The following is a 23,941-nucleotide window of genomic DNA, read 5'->3' on the forward strand; positions in this document are numbered from 1 at the left end:
TAGTAGTTCAAAAGATGTTATCTATGCTGCCGTGCATATAGTTGTTGTTGTTGTTGTTGTTATTGTACGATAATAGACTTTTTGAACAAATACTTTTTTCGGAAAAATGGTTATTGGTTTTCAAGCGGGATTTAGGAGGTTTGTAAAGGCTTCTTTCTCTATGTATATACTATATTCTACCAGTCGGGTTCCCACAAAAAAAGACGTTAAATCGTCGTTAAGCGCCGGGCTGAACATTTTATGCCTCTACCATGAGTTGGACATTTTAATAACGCAAATCGATCGGTTATTTTACATGAGTCGTATACCATGGTAAATTACTGGCAGGAGAAAATGACAAAATAAACATAGGCTGGATGCTATCAGGCACTTTCAAAATATTTAGTATTGGTCGGGACCCTTTTATTTGGGGTTATGTAATTTTTTTAAGATAAACCCTTATTAACTATTTTTCTGTTATCCTCTGAGCAATGAGGAAGATCCTACTTCAATATACCAAAAATCGGTCGGGAATCTTTACGGATATATATTCAAAATTTGTTTTCCTCGTTACAGAAACATTTATGCAAAATTACAGAAATTTTAAGTGTAAACTGCATCGAGGACAGTCAAAATATTTAACATCTATGGTGAACCTTATATGGGGGACTTTGGCAAAATATGGTCAAAGACATTTTCTGCCAGGTAGTTTGTAATCCTTTGAGAAACCGAAATAAAAAATTACAAACACTCAGGATGGAAAATGCAGTTAGGACCTTCAAAATACAGGAAATAGGAGTGAACGTTTATATGCGACTTATGCCAAAATTTTATGTTTTTCCCCCAAATTACAGAAACTTGGGGTGGAAATTGCTACTAGGGCCTTAAAAACATTTAAAATCGGTCCGACCCTTATATAGAGCCCTATGTCAAAATATGAATCATCATTGAAAATTTTCTGTCAGGATGTTTGTAGTCCTCAGAGAAACCGAAATAACAAATTGCAATTGGGAGTGATCTTTTATACACGAATTATTTTTAAGATTTTATTCCAGAAAAACATTTTTTCCTCGGGTATGCCAAATTGGATCAGGTTATAAGATCGGTTATATTTTTTTCTAAATGCACATGGGCGTTTTTTGAGTAACCAAAATTATATAGAATTAGGATGGTAATGCGGTTAGGAGATCTTAGCATTGAGCCTATATCAACAATTGTGTTTAGCCTCCCCGAAGTCTCCAACTTATGGTGGTGGTTAACCTTATCTGCCTACTTCGTCTGGTATCTTAGTTCGATGGCTCTACATAGGGGTATGAACTAGCATTACTGACATCGTTCGAAAATTAGCAAAATGGCGGACCAAAGAAACTTATTTTTTGGAAAATCGCTCTATTTTCGAACAAAAACCAAGGTAGAAAATAGGAAAGCCCTTTATTGATTAAATTTATCCTAGTTCATACGAAAGCGTTTAAAATTTGAGAAGCACTCTTGCAGTGGCTTGATGCTGACACAATAAATCGGCTATATCTTGAAGTATACAAAATTGCATCATGGGATAATTGGAGACCTGTTTAATAAATTACGGACGAAAAGGTCATACAATGAATCAAGTTAGAAGGAAGACAAACAAATTTCCCATTCGATTTTACTGCAGAAATGTAATATCCATAAGCAATATTTTTATGTATCGCGCCAAACTTTGACCTATGGTCTTTCATCCCCAATAAGATTTTTTCAACCCAATGTCATGACCCCGATTTTACCCACTGAGAACCAATAATACCAAATTTGTCTAAAACTTTAAAATACCGGAAATTGGAAGGTATTGTTGTATGCGATCTATATTTAATCATGACCAATATTTATAATATTCAGGAGGGAGATTACAAAGTAAATCAGAACCCCAAATGCTAAAAACTTTAAAAATTCCGAAAATCGGTTTCTATATCTGTTTAAAAACGTTGCTGTTTAAAAACGGTATGGACAAAGTTCTATACATAGGACTTTAAGCTAAAGAATACCAAGATGGTCAGGAGAAGATATTTTAGTTATGAAAAATCTGACAAAGATATTTTAGCTCGATCCGTCTGACTATGTCGATGTCCGATAATATATATGGTATAGCTCATGCTTCATTCGACGGCGATATTCAACATCGACGCAGATCGGCCCATAATCTTCCGGAGAATTTTTCTCTCAAACACTCCTCATGAAATAATTTACTTTGAATTTCATATAGTTTTTTATCTGGGCTGTTGTGCTGATAAATTTTAATGAGCACACATTGAGGATTTTCAATATAACTAGCTGCGGAAAACCTATAAAACTCTAAAGGAAATCTTGTAAATATGAAGTAGCTTCTACATTATATAAAGCGAAGAATACGGATTATGCTGGTAAACGACCTACGAAAGTCTATAAAGATATACATAAAACCCCAATTAGAGGTTTTAGAGAGAGAGAGAGAGAGAGAGAGAGAGGGAGAGAGAATACCTACAATGAGAGAAAATCTTTTTTCTTTATGGAGAAAGCAGGGGTTTATAAATACCAATTGGTATTTTTTGAGAACATCGGGGTTCATTAGGACCAATTGGTCAGTATAGAAATGACAGGTATTTATAAAAACCAATTGGTCTTTTCTATAAAGACTGTTTTCTCTATAAAGACAAAAGAGCAGACCTGTGGTACCTATACACTTCCAATCGGTCAATTTATCTCTATAAAGGCCTGTGGTCTTAATACAGACCAATACGACGATCTCTATCGTCCAATATACAGAGCATTTACCTGTGGTTTCATTACAGACCAATTTGCCTTAATAAATCCAATTGTAAGTGGAAGTGTCTTTATAAATTTAATTGGCAAAATATGAGCTATGATTTCTCGTTCTCTCTACCTTTCTTTAAACTTGAAATAAAACCTGAAACCTCCCATTCATTGAGCATGTGTAACAACACTTTGTCCTGTACTTTCATCGTCATCAGTGGTCTGGAGAGGTTAAAACAAAAAATAAAATAAAAACACACACATAGAAATATAAAGATACCAAACAAAATTAGGCGAAAAAAATGCCGGGTGCAAATTTAATTTATTAACGCTTGGATACCACACAACCTTAACATGTGTTTATTTATCCAGACACCCGACAAAAAACATTGCCTTTAAAAAAGGTTTTGCGACATCTGTAAATGAAATGTTTTGTCATCACCGTGTATGTATGGGTGTGCGTTTGTGTGAGTGTAAGGTTTCTGAGTACCATTGAAAAAAATATATAAATAAACATTCAAAGCAACAACAATATATTATTTGATTAATTCATTACATAAATATAAAAGTACTCACAGACACAATCACATGTGTGTGCGAGTTTTACAAATGGCCATGGTCCATGGGGACGCATACTTCCGAACAACAAAACAAAAAGCGATGAAGTAGTAGCTATGGAAACTCCAAAATTTATTTCATCTCATCCATTAGCCGTTAGAGTGGGGTAAAGTACATTCAAACATTTTAGGTTCGGTTCCATCTGAATCTCTCTTTTCAATTTGTATATATTGTGGTTATTACAAATCTGTTTCAATGGTTCACTCCTTTCTAGCTCCCCAAATTATATTACCAAGTAGTCAAACATTGACGATTGTTGTTACCTTACATTGCGGCTTTTGTTACAGTTTAAAACGATGACTAAGCATCGGAGTGAATGAAGTCCAAAGGCAAATCATCTTCACTGCCAAATGTAGGGTCGTAGAGATGTTGTTTTGTTTGCCGCAAGATATTGTAATAACAAAGAAATGTATATGCCTGTGTATGTGTGTGTTTATTTTTTTCGAATGTGTATGACTTCCACCGGTAGTTGTTTTGAATAAAAACGTCATAACGTAATAGACAACAACAAATAATGCGGTTGTATAGACAGACATTCAGTGGCAATGGCGCTAAACTTTTCGAGCATTCACAATGGAATGGGCGGTTGGGATTCTGCACAAAAAAGCTTTTGAGATTTTTATTTTGTGGTGACCTACGGAACCATTGACTAGTGTCGAGGTGGAGCAATATTTTTAATTAAATTTAAACCTTTGTGGAAGAGATACCGGAAGAATTGTACGGATGGGACCATTTTCGGACTTATTTATATGACTATGGGAAAATTTTGGATGAAATTGGACATTTTGAACCTTTGCGTGAGGAAGATGTAGTGGACCCGTAAGCCCTATTTTCAAACGTTATATAGGCTTGATTAAAATATTGGTTTGGTCAAAGTTTGCTGGAAATCGGATTAATTTTCATTGGTCATTTTATGATGGAGGTACAATAAAGAGTGGACCGATATTCCCCATCTACGAACTCGATATTAGTTAGAAACCTTTGCGTGGGAAAGATGTAGTGGACCCATAAGCCCTATTTTCAAACATTATATAGTCATGATTAAAATATTGGTTTGGTTAAAGTTAGCTGGAAATCGGATTAATTTTCATTGACCTTTTTTTGATGGAGGTACCATAAAGAGTGGACCGATATTCCCCATCTACGAACTCGATATTAGTTAGAAATAAATATCCAAGGTTTGAATGAAATCTTTTAATATTTAGATGAGGTGTCGTATCAAAATGTATACATCTGAATTGGCCTGAAGATCTTCTAAGCGTCTAATGGTATATAGAAGCTACTTTTTGTAGAAGGCCTCATATTAAATATCTACATAATTTTTTTTTTATAAATTAGCAGTCTAACATATATCTATCATATACATGAATAGGAAATATTTTTTCATGATGATAATCCAACTTCAGTGGAACATAATCCAAAGGGATATTGACTATAAAAGTCGCCTATTAATAGAAGACCTTCGTAAACATTTGTAAACTCCAATTCTATGGTCTATTGTTTTTCAACATAAGTTTAAAGTTAACTATTTGATGATTTGAAAAACATCCGGTTATTAAACATTGACATTTCATATTGCTGTACCGTTTTAAGTTATTTCAAAATATGCAAATTTCATTCATAAACCATTTATTGTGGTCACATAAATTAATAATCAAAATTTGTAGGCCTTGTTTGAAGCAGTTTTCAACATTGCTATAGATGAAGGGTAATAAAAAATATGTAAATAAAGGGTGGAGACCTTTGATTGGGCCAAATGTGACATCTCTGGAGAAGAATTTCTGCAAATTGTGGTGTACCACTCAGAAATAGTTTTCCTACGTTGCTTAAGCGGAACAGTCGCCACATGATAAGTTTTGCCGGAAAATTCTATGAGCTTCTTCTACGATTAAGTTTCGCTGGACTTCAAGGATCCATAACGGTTTTGTATTGGGTTCATACGCATATATCCATGTTTATCCATCAATAACGATCTTTTAAACGTCGTTGAGGTACTGCGACCGTATCTCTTAATCGACCTGACTCTTTTATTGAACGATTGTCAAATTTAATGGAATTCATGCAATATCGAATGTATACTGGTAGAAGAAATGTCACATCACGATCTTTCATTATTAGTTAATACACGATATCTAAGTTATATATATGCACAGTGGTCGTTTTGTGGACAACCTTTTAGAGCTTCGTATTAGAGACAAATTTTAGCCATGATTGAATTCTTCAACCATATTTCCATGAGGTTCCTGGTCATGATAATCCACATGGTCGTACGTCAAATGCTACAAATTTTGAGGGGACCCCCCATTCTCGGGGTCAATTTTTTTTTTTTTTTTTGATTTAATTCGATTCTACACTAACTCAAGAATGTTTCTACAAAATTTCAAGTGAAAATCTCTCCGCCATTTTGTTAATTTTTGAGCGAAGTCAATAATCCTAGTTCATACGAGAGCCAGACATGTACTCTTTCTAACACCGTTGGAATTTGGATTCTGATGTTCCAGTGAGGAGTTATCATGCCCGCCATCAAAAATAAGGACTTTTCTTTAATTACAAAAAACAATAACAAACAATTTTTGTAAATTATTTTTCTTCTCTTTTAAATCTTCAAGTATATATGTGCATAGTTACAAACCTTAACAAGCATTGTTATTGATTTACCAGTCCATTGAAAATCTTGAAAAATTAAAATCGAGAATGGGTGGGGTTCCCTTAAATTATCTAATGGAAATGTCAGATAGTAATCCTCGTATAACCCTCATCTATAGGTCCACAATTTCAGGTTTTTACCTAGAACTTCTCTTAAATATCTGATATATATATAGAAGATGTTCTCCTGCCTTAGATTTTGAATGTGATTAGTAAAAAAAGAAAAAAATAAATAAAACAAAAAACTCTATCCCACGACTCTAATAGTCCTGTAATATTATTTCGAAATTATTCTATTAAGTTTGTACGTAACATATATTAAAATCCTCAAATATAGGCCTTATAGTACATATTTTAAAAATGACCGATTGGGATTCTGATAGTCCTGTAAAAATATTTTATAAAAATGCATGCTCTTGACTCCTATAGTTCTGCAAAAGTTGTTTAAAAAAAATCCCCTGATTCAGATAGTTCTGCAGAAAAAAGACCTTCACAAACCACGATTATGGATTTGATAGTCCAGTAAAACATTTTTTTAATTTGAGCTTATGGCTCAATTAATCCTGCTAAATATACTTTAAAATTCACAGATAGGGATTTGATAGCCCTGCAAAAATTTCAAATTAATGAGCCATCCTACAATATAGTTTACAAATTCACAAATAGGGCTCTGAAAATCTACGGTTAGGATTGTCTAAAAATAATACACTCTAAAAAATCACCATCTATGATAGTCCTGCCAAATAAAATTTAAAAATCTACGAATAGAGCTCTGATATTCTTCCAAAAATATATTTAAAAAAAACCTTTATTATGGCCCTGACAGGCCTTAAAAATACGCTCCTGATCTGCGTCAAAAAAATTAAGAAAAGGTATAATAAGTTTACTCAAACATAAAGATACCCTCATTAAATTTTGGTTGAAAAATCCTTATAAGCATATTTTGACCATACCTGGATCCTCATGGAAAATTTCAAAGCGGTCAGTGCTATATTTCCACCATCTAGTGTGGTAATGGGTTACTAAATAATATCTGAATGCGTAAGCACCTGTAAATATTTAAATGTAACTCCCACATCCGAGGACATACGATAATTCAATTGGTATCAATTTAAATGACAACCACTCCTCTTATCGGTTCTATGTCCTTCAGGAGTTAATATATGCGCTATAGAATACAAATTTTGTCATTTCAATTTAACACGCTAAATATTGACCGATCTTTACCAAAAAAGGCATGTTTATGATTTGGCCCGATCCCCTCTTCCATATAAAATTTCGCGAGATTAGGGTCATAATTGTGGCCTCTGGAGCGACCAGAAAATCAGACAAAATTAAAGTTTTTGGTCCATTTCATCCCCAAACTATTAACCGATCTTTACCAAAAACAATAGGGGTCTTTATTGGCCAGAACCCATCCTACATGCAAAATTTCGTGAAGATTGTTTAATAACTGTGGCCTGTATCGTGTTTACAAATTCTAATGGACAGACGGACTGACGGACACGCATGTCCAGATCAACTCAGCTAGTCGAGATATGATCGGTATACCTAAAGGTGGGTCTAGGACCAATATTTCGCGGCGTTACAAACTTTTGGGGCTGCACAAAGCTATAATACCCTGACAACATAGTTGTGTAGGGTATAAAAATCCACGCTTATAGTACCGATTAAAAATATTATTTTAAAAGTCCACGCCTATGGGTAGTGATTTAAAATATAATGTTAAAAATCCTCGCTTATGGGTAGTGATTTAAAATTTTATTAAAAAAATGCTTATGGGTAGTGATTAAAATATTATTTTATAAAACCTACAAAAACTATGGGTTTAAATATATTATTTAAAAACTATGGTTTAAATATATTATAAAAAATCTATAGTTCTACTAATAAATATTTTTTAATCCTAGTTTGTGGATTGTCCCTAAATATATTAAAAAAAAAAGAAAAACACACATATGGATATGACTTCATAAAAGTTATTTTTAGGGATCTGATTATTGATCGTTCAGAAGGGTTTATTACTCCTGATATCTTAAAATGTTTGTACCTTTTTATAACTTTGTGGAAACTCCGAAATGTCTCTTATTCTGATTCTTTCAATATTTGTGTAATATTCTTTCAATATTTGTGTCACATGTTTGCAGTAAACAAAACAAATCAGAACTACGGCCATTAACATATGTAACTACCAGGCACCTACCATTCTAACAGATAACAGATCTTTCCATGTAAATCCACTAAAACATAATTTGGCATCTTAAATGGTTAACAACAACAACAACAGAAGTAACAACACTTTGCATTAAATTGTTCAGAAAATTAAACAAAATGATTTTTTTTGTTTGTTATTTTAATTTCGGTTTTTATTACCCACCATTTCGAAAATTTCATGGTATTGACATTCGTATTGTGTTTTTGTTTTGATTCAATTTGAGACAAGTTGACACTGCCTCAATTTGCGGTCAATGATTTGTAACGAAAATAAGGCAAACACCAAAAAATAAATAAATAAAGAACAACTATTTTTTGGTCAAGTGAGTTTGATTACTAAAAATGAGAGAGAAAAAAGATGCAAACAAAAAAATTAGGCACTTGTTTTGGAGGCAGGTTTATTTTTGTAAATCCAAAAAACGAAAGACTTAGAACACAAACATGAAACACATTTGCCTGATGGTTGTTTGTTTGGTAGTTGCAGCAGCCGTTAACAACTATTACCACCACAGATGGAGTTCATGGCAAACATGGCCGACCACAAACAGAATTTTGTGGTTTGGAAAAGAATTCTTGAATTCAAAAACTGACTTAAGCAGAAAATGTCATAGATGTTGGAGAGGAGAATCAACACAAAATGTTCTAATCATATTAGAATACCACAACAACGACCTCCCTTCACCTCCCTTTTAGAAATCATAATAATTGTGAATTTGATTTTAAATGCACTTGAGGTTTTCTTTAGATTTTTTTCTTCTTTTTTGAACACTTCAAGTACCTCCCCAATAAAGTTTTTGAGGCAATGACATAACACAAAAATCTTTTAAACACCTAAAATAATAAACAAATCTTATTTATGTGGTAATTTTGGTTTTTAATGCTCCCCTAGTAGTTTGGGGCCTTAATAAACAGTGTTAGAACCAAGGTCATAATTGTTCGTATTTTGGCACTCATTTATGGCTTAGAATATTGCGATTTTTTTGGTTTTGCTTAGATTCACAGCATATGGGGGAGAACTAGCAAGTCATCAAAGCAACAAACAATTGTTCATTTGTTTTGTTCATAACTATCATCAAACAATTTAGTTTTTTTGCAAATAAAGTTTTGTTGCCATTGCTAATAACCTGAAATTCAGTTTCTTGAGAATATTTTTGTGATTTTATTCACTTGTCTAATGACATTTTAATTTTTGTTTCTCTTCACACTTTGTTTTTATCGGAAATTGCATGGAAACTATGTTTAGTCATTTTGTTAGAATAAATATTTTTTTTTTTTGCTGATGGCATAGAATTTTGAGAAGAGTCCCAAATGCATGGGAACATTTTTGTTCGATGAATTTGTAATTGCATGTTGTAATTTAATTAGCATCTAAGATAAATATTAATTTATGAGGGCAAAACTATGTCAAGTTCGGTGGGGTGGGGTCAAAATTATGCTTTTTAATTCTACGATTAAGGGTAGAATTATATTTATACCCTACACAATTATGTTCTCAGGGTAATACAGCTTTGTGCAGCTCCAAGAGTTTGTAACGTCGCGAAATATTGGTCCTAGACCAACTTTTAAGTATTACGATCGTCATATCTCGACTAGCTGAGTCGATCTAGACATGTGTGTCCGTCCGTCCGTCTGTCCATTATTATTTGTAAACACGATACAGGCCACAGTTATGGATCAATCTTCATGAAATTTTGCATGTATGATGGGTTCTGGCCTATTGTAAAGATCGTCTAATATTTAGGGGATGAAATGGACCAAAAACTTTATTTTTGTCTGATTTTCTGGTCGCTCCAGAGGCCACTATTACAAAATTTGTATTGTATGCCGAATATATTTGCCCCTGAAGGACATAGATCCGAGAAGTTGATAGTTAAATTGATACCAATTATATCGTCGTATGTATTCAGATGTGGGAGTTACACTTCAATATTTACAGGTGCTTACGTTCTGAGATGTTATTTAGTAACCCATTACCACACTAGAGGGCGAAAATATAGCGGTGATCGCTTTGATATTTTCCATGAGATTGCAGTTATGGTCAAGGACAACGCCTATAATTTTCCGTGATGATCAGATAATAATTTTGGGATGAAGTGGACCCAAAACTTAATTTTTTGGGTTTTTTTTTTGAGTCGATCTATAGGCCACAATTATAAGCCGAACATCACAACACAACTCACGGTGAAGGGGATCTGGACAAGTAATTAGAAGGGCTGTAGATGGTGCAAATATCACAAAATATTGCCCAGGTACGGAATAAAGATCCGCAGAAAGTTAGAGATCCGTGGTAGTTGTGTAGGGTATCGTATGGCCACTGGTTTTTTAAATAGTTTTTTTACTTTATAATTTTTTAAATACAATATTAACAAGTGAAAAAAAAAACGTTTAGTTCGGCCGGTCCAAGCGGTCCAACCCTGCACCATAGGTATATTGACAGATACTTGCAATGAAAATATAGGAAACATACCATAAAGTGGACCTATACCGACAATTCTACAAACCGATTTATGTATACCATTATGTACACCAAATACAAATTTCAGCAAAAATCTGAAAACCCCAAAAACGTGGACTGATATTGGAACATGTATATAAAATCCCTAAACTACTGGAATTTAGAGTGCAAAGTTATATAAGGCTATGGCTAAAGGGGGACCAATATTTATTACCCAGCTAGGAATTAGCGAATATTTGGCGTTATAATTATATGAGGGGCTGCGCCTAATTATTGACCGAACCTAATATTTTAGTTCTGTATCTCAATACTATCATTAAGGAAGTATCATTGTATGGGGGAGAGACGCCTAAATGCTGGCCGATATATTCCATTATCGTGTTTCTTTAACACCATATCCTTAGAAAGCGGAATCGTCCTAGAATTCCATACTTTGTAGGGTAAAAACTGACAATTTGGAGTAACGAATACCCATACTATGGCAGAATTCGCCTATATGGGGACAACTCCAACACACGGAACAAATCAGATAACTATTTTAATATAAACCAGTAAGGAACGTAGTAAAGTCGGGCTGGGCCGACCATTTGACGTAAATATGAGGGAACTTAATATATATTTGGGAAACTTACCAAACAGACAATCTTTGGGTGTTTAGTGCACAATTTACACAAAATTGGAAGAAAAGGCATATTGGAGCTATATCTAAATCTGAACCCGTTTTCACGAAATTTAACACACAGATTTCTAGACTTAATTCAGGACGCTATGCCAAATTTCGTGCAAATCGAAAGATATTTAGGGACTTTGGTGCACTATTTTCCTAAAATCGGACGAAAATATATGGGAGCTATATCGAAATCTGAACCGATTTTCACGAAACTTTCCACTCATCATTCTAGACTCAATTCATTACGCTAAGCCAAATTTCGTGCAAATCGAAGGATATGTAGTGACTTTGGTGTGTCATTTACATAAAATCGATTTTTACGAAACTTACCACTCATCATTCTAGACTCAATTAATTACGCTATGCCAAATTTAGTGCAAATAGAAATATATATAGGGACTTTGAGGCACCATATATATAAATTGGGACGAAAATATATATGGGAGCTATATTGAAATCTGAACCGATTTTTCCGAAACTCACCATTCATCATTATAGATTCAATTCATTACGCTATGCCAAATTTCGTGCAAATCGAAATATATATAGGGACTTTGGTGCACTATTTACGTAAAATCGGACGAAAATATATATGGGAGCTATATCGAAATCTGAACCGATTTTTCCGAAACTCAATATTCATCATTCTAGATTTAATTCAGTACGCTATGCCAAACTTCGTGCAAATCGAAGGACATTGGTACACTATTTACATAAAATCGGACTAAAATATATAGGGGAACTATTTCTAAATCTTAATCGATTTTCACGAAATTTAACACACATCGTTCTAGACTTAATTCCGTACGCTATACAAAATTTCGTGCAAATTGAATGATATATATAGGGACTTTGGTGGACTATTTACATAAAATCGAACGAAAATATATGTGGGAGCTATATCTAAATCTGAACCGATTTTCCCGAAACTTAGCACATATCATTATAGGCTTAATTCAGTACGCTGTACTAAATTTCGTGCAAATCGAAGGATATATAGGGACTTTGAGGCACCATATCGAAATCTGAACCGATTTTTCCGAAACTCACCATTCATCATTCTAGATTCAATTCAGTACGCTCTGCCAAATTCCGTGCAAATCGATGTATATATATGGACTTTGGTGCACTATTTACCTAAAATCGGACGAAAATATATATGGGAGATATATCGAAATCTGAACCGATTTTTTCGAAACTCACCATTCATCATTCTAGACTATGCCGCTATATGGGAGCTATGCCTAAACGTGGACCGATATAGCCCATCTTGATCTGCCTACAGAAAAGACGACCCTATGCAAAAATTTGGCGGTCTATTTCAATTCGTTTAGACGCTAGAGTGATTACAACAGACAGACGGACTTGATTAGATCGTCTTAGAATATTACCCTGATCAAGAATATATATACTTTATAGCGTTGCAAATGATTATTTCGATGAGTTACAAACAAAAAAGAAATTAATATACCCTCCACACTAAAAATAAAATATTTACAAAAAATTACACTTATGGATAGAACTTAAGAAATATTTTTATTTAAAAAAATCCACGCCTATAATTGGAGGTTCAAAAAATATTGCTTCAAATAAGGTATATTCCACGCCTATGAATTGCTCTACAAAAACATTTTTCCAAAATACACCATTTTTGATATATGATGAATTCGATCTTGTCGGATTGATATGTAAAACATTTAAAATTCTACTCATTATAAATTCGCATAATGTTTTGGAGACTTTTTCATAAGTATTTATGTAAAAATGAAGTAGATACCTTTCATTGTCTAAAAATAATGTCTAATATTAGAATATTGTCTAATCACATAAAAACATGAAACGCCGTTTACTATTTTACCGTTGCGAAGCCGTTAAAGATTGAACATAAAAAATTGAATTGAAATTCTTAGCATAAATTATTATACCATTCTTAAGATAAAACATAGCGCCATATTAAAAATTTCAAAAAATCCCCAGACAGAAATAAAATATTTGAATTTACTTTATCTATTTCCAAGAAGTAGGCTACAACACAATTCGGCAACAAAGTTCGTTGCCCATTATTAATTTTGTTTATTTTTTATGTTGTAAGGTCATAAATTCAAAATTCGCATAGAAATTATGTTAATTTTTGTTTTGTGAATTTACATAATTTCTAGTCAACGTTTTTAAATAGAGGTCATTAATTTTGTTATATTATAATAATACATAATTTATTAATTCTATAAAATTTATTGTAATACATGAAATATTAATTTTGTGCTTTTTTTTTTTAGAATTATTTTCCCGCCTTACTGGTTCGCAACGTATGTGGGGTACGCGCATTGGCATGAATAAAGCCTGGCAGGGCCAGACACCATATGTTATGTTATTCGATCCTGAAACTGTTGAGGTGAGTGTTGGTGATTTGAAATCGAGTTTCTACAATCTTTCAAAAAACTTGAAGATATTTTTAGAATATTAGAATATTCGTCTTGTAATATTTAGTTTGCGATTCAAGAAAATAAGGGCGAAAAAGTCGCTCAACGACTCGAAATAGAAGAAGGATATTTTTTTACAAAAATATTCCTCATTCGATTTGACTGAAGCCTTGATATGACCTTTCATATTAAAATAACTTGAAATAGCCTACTGCGTTCTAAATATACTAGCCAAGGGCTTTCATTCCTATCAGGAATTTTCCACCATGAGCTTCATTTTGTGTCACAGTGTTAGAAGACCTTTTTGTCTCTAATGAGAACATATGATAACAATGAGTAAGACCTTCAACTAGAAATGTAGTAAAACATTCTTAAATGTTTATAGGAGATGATCTCTATAAAAACAAATAAAAAAAGTTCTATCGGTCTTCTGATTTCCATTTCTTTCTATTGGAAATCTTTTGATTTTCCTTCTGAATGCCTCAAAGAAATCTTGCTGGTCTTCTATGAGAAGATCTTCTAGTCGTCTATGGCTAGTCCTTCTGGTCTGAGACCTTCAACATTTTATGAAAACGTCTGCTAATCCTTTATGATAATTCTTTCTGATATTCTATGGACAGAACTTCTGACCTTTTATGAGAAAAGTCTCTGGATTTTCACCATGAGAACATTTTTTTAGTTTATGTTTCTCTTTAAAGGTTTTTCTGATCTTCTTAATAAAACTTTGAAGAACATTTTAAGAAGGCCTTCTGTATTACACATATTCTCTTTTTTGGACCTGTTTAGACTCGCATGAACTAACCTTAATATCCAATGAGAACACTTTAAGGTGTTTCCTGACTAGATTATCAGGTCTTTTATTTCAAGACATTTTGTTTTCTACATTCTGTTTCTTCTGAACCTCTGTGAAAAATCCATGAAAATACCTTGTAGTTTTCTAGAAGATTATTTTCTAGTAATCTATGGTCTATTGTGTGAAAATATTCTGGTGCTCTATGAGAAGGCCTGCAGGACTATTAGAGGTGTATCCACTAATATTCGATAAAGAATCCCTCCGATTATCTATTATCTTCGATGGTATTCAAATTAAGCTACGCATTCACTTATTAGCCGATTTATACGTTCTGAAAAATTATACAAAAATGACTATATAAAATTGACATACTTTTTTAAATAACAACAATTATTTTTTTAGAAAGTATACAACTAAACTAATATTTTGCATATTAGACAATAATTAACATAATATAAAAAATATTATTTAATTTTGTCATAGATATTATACATAGATATTAAAATATTAAAGTCTGAATTAGGAACAGACAGTCAGAAAATTATGACATACAAAATAATTTATGAAATTATTTGGTTATAAAAATCATACATATGAACGTAAATTTATTTTATGTTCTTGAAAAGTTGAAATCCTTTAAAAAACAGTTTATAAGAAATTACGTTAAGAAACATAATTCGCTGTTAATGACAGTCTTCGATGTATTGCTTAAAATTAACTTTTTGCCCTGCTCACTATAACTAGAAAACGGACTGGACATATGTTTTAGTGGAATTATTAAATTTCCAATATCTTGTCTTGAAATGAGGAAATTTTAAAAATAAGTAAAATGTGTTAGGTTCTAGCCAACCGAACTGTTCATACCCTTCACCAAGAGGTAGGCATACAATATATATAAAATCGATCGCGACTTTTATAAGCGGTTAGGTTAGAAATTCGGAATAAATTACCGAATATTGGGGGCTTCCTTATATGGGGGCTATACCAAAACTTGTACCGATATTGATAATTTTTGTAGAAGAACTCAAATTTTCAATTTAGAACCATTTTCTTTAAAAAAGTGACAAAATGCAAAAATAAATAAATAATGAAGGGGTACTATTATATGGCATCTACCCTGACATTAGGTCAATTTTAGTAATTTTTTGTTAGAATGAAAATGAGAAATCCAAAATATAAAATTATATTTGTTTCTATATTGAATAATGCGAGCTCTATCGTGATACCAACAAACGGACAGATAGGCGGGATAGGGAACAGAATGACAAATTTAATATATACTCCACTTTATATATAAACATTGTTTATGACCAACGGGCGAGCATTGTTCGAACATAGATCAAGTACAAAAAATTAGTCCTATATGTCAAATATTTCTAGCACGTCCCCATCATTTCTCTAGTGAAACGCCTGAAATCTTAAATATGACACCAATTTCAAATACCGCTAACTTAAGCCACCGAAACTTAAGCCAACATAAATAATTTTAAGGACGAAGATTTTAAAACCCATGAGAATCTAAATAATAAAATTACAGCCAATTTGGTAGAAAAAAAGGGGCCCAATTCCCAGAAGGTCTTCTTATAGAAAACCGAAGAAAACCGAATGTCTTCTTATCAAAGACCAGAAGTGTTTTTATAGAAGACGAGAATAAGGCCAGAAAATCTTTTTATAGAAGAACAGAAGGACTTTTTATAAATGACCAGAAAGTCTTCTTGTCGGAGACTTGAAGATCGTTTTTTAGATGACGAAAAATAGAAGACCTTCTTATAGAAGACAATAAATAATTATTATAAAAGACCAGAAGGAATTCTTATAAAAGACAAGAAGAATGCCGTCTTATAAAATATCAGTAGTTCTTCTTCTTTTTATAGAAGCCCACAAGTTTTTTTCATATGGATAACCCGAAGTCCCTCTTATAGAAGACAGGAAGATGTAGAAGACTAGGTGGTCTTCTTATAAAAGTCTCGAACATCTTCTTATAGAAGTTCCAGAGGTTTGATATAGACCAGAAGACCAAAAGCGATTTTCTTATAGAAGAAAGAAAAATCAGAAGACAATATGGTCTTCTTATAGAAGACTCGGAAGTCTTATTTTGGAATCCCAGAGGTCGTCTTATAAAATACCAGAGATTTTTTTAGTCAGAAGACTAGGAGAAAATCTAGGATGACCACAAGTTGTTCTGTTGAATATCCAGATAGTGTTCTTATGAATCAGAAGGTCTTCCTTTTGAAAAGGCCAGAACGTATTCCCAAGTGAAATGCAAGATTTTCCATATATTTTCTTTAAGGAAATATTAGTAGGTTGTATGTTAGGGAGGACCAGTATGACCTCACTTAGAGAAGGCCTTCCTTAACACTTTTAGTCAGAGATGATCAAAAAGCTCTCTTACTTTAGAGGAAATGGTCTTCGTTTAGAAGAACAAAAAACCTCTATTTGAAGTCTTGATTACAACCATTAATGATAGGAAATGCTCGCAGGTTCGTTGAAATACCTACATTGGGGCTACAATTGTTTACCATACCTTAACCATCAAGAACCCGGAGTGTTTAATTACAGCCATTTCGTATAGGAAATGCCCTTATGTTAAAACATGAATCCATATTGAAATTATTCTGCCAAAAGATATCTTAACCACTAAGAACCCGGTACGCTAAATTACAGCCAAATCGATTGTGAAATTGGTGTATGATGGCTATTCGACCTAACATATACAATTTTTCTTCAAGTGATCTATTATCCTCGAAACTATCGAAATACCGACATATATTTGTGGCTATAATCATTGAAAATGTGGCGAGACCTTTGTGTGGACTTAATATTTAAACATTTCTGCAAATGTATTTTTACCTTCCAAATAACGAAAATGGTGCATGACCTTTATACTAGCCCCCGTATAAGGGTCATGCACATGTCAGAACAAAAACATATGTGAAAAATGTTCTGCTAGAAATCCGAATTTTCTGCAAGAAATCGAGATTCCTCAACCCCCAAGAACAGCCACTTTAGTAGGAAAATGAGGCTAAAATCCTGAAAGTATCGAAAATAGCTCAGAACCTTTATAAGGAAGCTGTGTCCAAACATTGACCTATATCAAATTTTTTTAAACAATGTTTCTCAACCTCAAATAATCCGGAATGCCAAATTTCAATCAATTCTGTTAGGAAATTCGTCCAAAACCTTTAACATGTCATTGATCGAGCGTTATCGTTATACAAGGGCTAGAATACCTCATGCATATCTAAGAATCTTTATTATAATTATTACATTATATTATTTATAATTTTATTAATTGTTTTCTTCCCTTCTAAATTTTCAGCCCATTCTCAACAGTCAAAAGTTCATTGACAAAAGTGGTGATTATGAATATTTGCAACCCTGGTTGGGCACTGGTCTCTTGACAAGTTTCGGTCGTAAATGGCATTCCAGAAGAAAGGTAAGCAATAAAAGAAATCCCCTCCAAAAAGTCACTTGAACAATGACAATTTATTTCTTCTCCTTCCTCCCTCTCACCTTCACATAGATTTTGACACCAGCTTTCCATTTCAAAATCTTGGATGATTTCATTGATGTTTTCAATGAGCAAAGTGCCATCTTGACACGTAAATTGGAGCGTGAATTGGACAGCGAGTCATTTAATATTTTCCCCTATGTGACATTGTGTACCCTGGATATTGTGTGTGGTAAGTAGTACAACAAAAATAATATCAAAAAAAAATATGAACAACAATAAGAAAAAATCACAATCATGACTAGGGCTAAAAATAATTATGTCTAGCCAGTGATGATGACCACCAAAATCGTCATTGTTGGCGATGGTGTATTACAATCGTTGTTGCACTTGTAATACCTAATTATTTGGTGTCTGTGTCCCATTAAACAAATTTTTTGACAAATGTATGTTTGCGTGTGTGTGTGTTTTTTCTATTTGATTTTTTTTTGCTTCTATTACAGAAACCGCTATGGGTCGCAGCATTTATGCCCAAAGTAATAGTGAATCGGATTATGTTAAGGCTGTTTATGGGTAAGTATTTGTATTTGTATCATTGCAATACAGTGGGGCTGCTGATCATAAAAAAAAAAACAAAACAACAAAATGTCTGCACAGCTAATTAAAGTCATAAACTGAGACTGGGTCCAGTATTTAGTAGCCGTTTTTCAACACTTTGTGCATAGAGATTCAGTTTTATTTATTTACTTCCGGTACTTTAGAGAGAGGAAATATCTAATGACCGGTGGGAATTTATTTTTTTCTTCTTCAGACATTCAAGGGTAATGTTTATGACACTATTTATTTATTTTTTTGCTCAAGGTAAATGTGACTAAAAATAATTAAAATTAGTCAAACAGGGTATTGGGTTTGTCGGGCTTTCCACAGTGTGCATTGCCTTCAAAACTCCTTACATCTGTCGGAACCTTAATTTTCAGAACTATGTCTTTGTAAATTATCTGTTAATGAGTTTTTTGTGCTCCGAACAAATTACACACACTTTGTTTGGAAAAGTGACCTAGGAACTTCAACTGGAAAGAGGGACATTTGATAGCTACCTCCTGAATGCCAAATATGTCGTTTAAACCATTAAAATAACGTTATATGGGAGCTGTAAAAGCATGACCCTGTATGAAAAAATGTCTGCATCGATGTTTTTCAACCTACAAGATCCCGGAATGAAAATACGGCCACTTCGGCGGCGAAATACGACTAAAATCATCAAAATGGCGAACATGGGACAGGGACTTTTATATGGCGGCTATATCGGAATTTAATAAAAAAATCTACAAAGATGTTCGCATTAGGTAAAAAAAAAAAAAAATACGTACTGTGATCATTTTCGACATAGATATATGTGAGTCCTCCAAAAACCCGGAATGCCGAATTTTAGACACTTCAGTAGGAAAACTAGGCTATAACCCAGCACAATTATACAGAAACATCGACCAAACATGTTCTGCAACAATGTTTCTCACCCTCTAAGTACTCGGCATTCCTTTTTGGCAGCCACCTCGAAAATACCGAAAATGGGGCGCAACATTTATGTGGGGACTATGATAAAAATGGATCTATATTACGATGTTCCTCACACACCAAGAAATTGGCATGCCAAATTACAGGCAAATAGTAGGAAAATTAGGCTAAAACTGCCAAAATACCGAAAATTGTGTAGAACCTTTATACGGAAGCTATGTCAAGCCATGGACACATACCAAACATGTTCTGCAACAATGTTTTTCATCCTTCAAGAATTTGACCTGCTAAATTGCATACACTTCGTATGCGGATAAAACCTCGAAACGAAAGAAAATGAGGCGGAACCTTTATGTGGGGGCTATGATAAAAAATAAATCTATATCAAAAACAAAACAAAAAATGGTTATATCGATATTCCGCACCCTCCAAGAACATGACGTGCTAAATTACAGCCACTTCAGTAGGAAAATGAGGCTAAAACCCTAAAACAATGGCGCATAACCTTTATACAGAAGCTATGCCAAAACATGTTCTGCAACAATGGTTCTTATTCTTCAAAAACTTCACATGCCAAATTATAGCTACTTCGATAGGAATATGGGAAACGCAGCTAAAACATACGAAATGGCGAAAATGGGGCCTATGCCAAAACATGGACCTATAACAAAAATGTTCTGTAAATATAGTTCTTACCCACCAAGAATCCGCATTGCCAAATTAAAATCAATATGATGGGGAAAATGTGGCTAAAACCTTCAATATGTTGAAAAGGGAGCTATACCATGGGGCCCATATCAAAACATGGATCTGCAAATATGTTTCTCATACTCCAAGAACCCTCACTGATTGAAAAATTAGGTTTAAAATCCTCATAATACCTAAACTAGGGCAGAACCTTTATACGAGGTTCAAACGTGGACTTATTGAATCATCAATGTCTAATTACGGGCACTTCAATGGAAAATTGCGGCTATAACCCTAAAAATACGGAGGTTTTACATAGGTCCATCAATTGCCCTATTAGTTCCCATATAAAAAATGGATTGGATCCTATGTAAAGTTCCGGTTTGATTTTAGTACCTGGAAAATTTTTAAATTCGCGAAGTGATTGCAAATTATCATTACGGGTTTTGGGGAGAATAGCGTAGGGTATAAAATGGTCCGATATATATTACGCTTACTTTGCTTAGGTTATGGTCGTACCTTAGAAGACGTGAAGGTTGACCACGGAATTCGCATGTCTGTTGGACTTCAATAAGACACCATATAGACCTATATCTAAAATTTTCTTCAACGGAATTTTTTATCCTCGAAGAACCAGGAATGCCAAAATTACAGCCCCATCCGCCCAGTTGCGTTATTAGCTCCCATAAAAAATTGAATTGAAGTTCTGGTCTGGTTTTTGGACCTAGACAAATTTTCCATCCGCAAAGACAATACAAATTGTCATTATCGGGTTTTCGATTTTGGTTATGTTATGGTCGGATTTTAGAAGGGTTAAAACTCATCTCTTCTAAAATCCGACTTCGCAAGTAAGACTGGACTTCAATATGACACCATCGTAGCTACTAATCCTCCAATCGAGTGATTATGATCATTTGCCTGCGATAGACCCAAATCGACAATAATTAGGAATTTTTGATATTTCGAGAAAATTCGAGTTTTGAAATTTCGGATCCACCGAATTAAAAGATTTTTTTATGCTTGACCATAGATTTCGCAAAAAAAGCCTGGACTTAAATAAAGAACCAAAGTAGAATCAATCCTCTATCCGGACAGTGCCAAGGCTTCTCTTTAACACCGGAGACCTTAAAACAGGAATTTCGCGTATTTAGAGAATGGTAGAGGTTATGAAATGTTGGATCGGCCGATTTTAAGGAGGCTATTTTTGGTGTTTAATTTTGTTTAAATTATGGTCGGTTTTGTGAATGAATGGAGCTTGACCACGGACTTCGCAAGTAAGCTTGGACTTCATTAAGGAACCAAAGTAGCATCCACGCTCCGTTCGTATACTGATGAACATTTAATCGAATAGTACCCCCCGAAACCAACTATAATTAGGCATTTTGGGGTTTCACAGAGTGGTGGAGGGTATAAAATGTTCAGATCGACCGATTTTAACATGTTATATTTTGCTTGGATTTTAGTCGGTTTTGTGAAGGGGTGGAGTTTGACGATGGACTGAATCTAAATCTAAATATGGTAGAATCAATCCTTCGTTCGACTACTATTTAGAACCTTGTCGTGCTAAGGCGTCGTATTTACACCAGAAATCCCAAATTGAATGCAAATATTTCTGATATTGACTCTCTGCCGGCTACTCTTATGGCCCGATAATGATTCTGAATTTTTAAACATACAACTTCGAACTCTTGGTAGGTTTTGAGACCTTTAACCTTACCAGCCTCATTCAGGATACATGAGACCTCTGTAATATAATTATTCGCCTCTTTGTTACTACAATGTTTCGTCCCGTTGTTAAATGAATAAATGGCGACCAATCATTTTATTTCAGTAAAATACTTTATCTGTCCTTTATCCCCTTTTAACCGACTACCGTTGCTGTTTTTAAACTCTCAGCTATCCACTCTTTCCTTATGCATTAACATGTTAATAAAACTAATTTTCCGCCTTCCCATCTCTCCTTGTAGCATTGGTGAAATTGTACAAAGCCGTCAATCGAAATTGTGGCTCCATCCCGACTTCATTTTCCGTATGACTGCCGATGCTAAACGTCACGCCAGCTACATTAATACCCTACATGGCTTCTCGAACAAGGTGATTCGTGAGCGTAAAGCTGAATTGCGTGAAAATATGAACAACAACAATTATGACAGTGTGTCCGATGCTTACGATGATTTGGGTAAAAAGAAACGTTTGGCTTTCTTGGATTTGCTAATTGAATATTCGCAAGAGGGTACCAAATTAAGTAATTCTGATATTCGCGAAGAAGTCGATACCTTTATGTTTGAAGGACACGATACCACATCTGCTGCCATTTCATGGACTCTCTTTTTGTTGGGTTCCCATCCAGAATATCAAGAACGTGTTGTTGAAGAATTGGAATCGATATTTGGTGATGATCGTGAGACTCCAGCCACCATGAAAAATCTTATGGATATGCGTTATTTGGAATGTTGTATTAAGGATGCGCTGCGTTTGTTCCCCTCCGTGCCAATGATGGGTCGGTCTATTAATGAAGATGTGCAAATTGGTAAATTATTTGTATACCCTTAAAAAATAAATATTTATAATTTTAATGTGATTTTTATTCTCATTCCAGGTGACTACACCGTACCAGCCGGCACCACTGCCATCATTATGACCTACATGCTGCATCGCAATCCCCGTGTCTTCCCCAAACCTGAACAATTTAACCCCGACAACTTCTTGCCCGAGAACTGTGCCGGCCGCCATCCCTTCGCCTATATACCCTTCAGTGCCGGTCCCCGTAATTGTATTGGTCAAAAGTTTGCCATTCTCGAAGAGAAGGCTGTCATCTCCACAGTATTGCGTAACTACAAAATTGAGGCCGTGGATCGTCGCGAGGACTTGACCTTGTTGGGTGAATTGATTTTGCGACCCAAGGATGGTTTACGTGTAAAAATCACCCGCCGTGAATGAACGAACGAATGAGAGATCGATCGATTGATCGATCGACCGAGTGACGAATTGACTGCAATGTGATCTGTCTATTCTGAGATTATCTTGCCAACAACATTTATTATTGACAATTTGAAATTAACAACAAAACATATTTGTAATTATTTTCTAAGTTTTGTAAATAGTTGTCTACCTTAGGTATTTTTAAGATTTATTACACACCTCCCCTCCACCCCACCCCCTCATTTGATATTTGTATCTCAGTTATCGGTATTCTTGATTATTTTACTTTTATACCGATAAAGAGATACGTTCTTTACCCGTCTGCCAGCGGGGCAACTCTGCCGTAGATGTTTATACCAAAATTTATTTTATTTGTTTTAGAATATAAGTTTCAAATTTATTATGAATATATTTGTTGTATACAATACGATATAAGGAAAAATATACGATATATAAGAAAAATTTTAAAAATTAATGCTTACAACGTTTGGAATTTTTATTTGTGGGCCTGATACTCTTCACAATGGATGAGGCACCCAACAAATCCTTAATCATTATTGAAAATTTTCTGCGGGTCATCAGAATATCTAAAATTGTTTGAGACCTTTGGATCTATACAAAAAATTTTCGGACGAAGTTATTTTTTACCCACAAGAACTTGGAATGCAAAACTTTAAAAAAAAATGTCCAGAAAACCTTAAAAAACTTGAACGAGAACTGTATATGTGGGTGCTATGTCAAGGTCCCACAATGACAACTTTCTGAGAATAAGTTATTAACCCTCCAAGGACTCAGAAAGCCAAAT

At 34.0% G+C, this 23,941-nt stretch overlaps 1 protein-coding gene across 1 annotated transcript in view; it reads left to right on the forward strand.

The window, feature by feature from the left end:
* LOC133330313 (cytochrome P450 4c3-like) overlaps nucleotides 1-23,154 on the forward strand; it is a 41,079-nt gene extending 17,925 nt beyond the window's left edge. The window contains exons 2-7 of the mRNA XM_061538759.1: nucleotides 13,625-13,740; nucleotides 17,881-17,997; nucleotides 18,085-18,244; nucleotides 18,516-18,585; nucleotides 22,182-22,744; nucleotides 22,814-23,154. Coding sequence (XP_061394743.1) covers nucleotides 13,625-13,740; nucleotides 17,881-17,997; nucleotides 18,085-18,244; nucleotides 18,516-18,585; nucleotides 22,182-22,744; nucleotides 22,814-23,154 — 1,367 coding nt within the window. The remainder of the gene's footprint in view (nucleotides 1-13,624; nucleotides 13,741-17,880; nucleotides 17,998-18,084; nucleotides 18,245-18,515; nucleotides 18,586-22,181; nucleotides 22,745-22,813) is intronic.
* The last annotated feature ends 787 nt before the right edge of the window (nucleotides 23,155-23,941 follow it).

This window comes from Musca vetustissima, unplaced genomic scaffold, assembly GCF_032173495.1.
Source record: "Musca vetustissima isolate MV318-11 ecotype Yass unplaced genomic scaffold, APGP_CSIRO_Mvet_v1 utg125831, whole genome shotgun sequence".
Lineage (NCBI taxonomy): Eukaryota > Metazoa > Arthropoda > Insecta > Diptera > Muscidae > Musca > Musca vetustissima.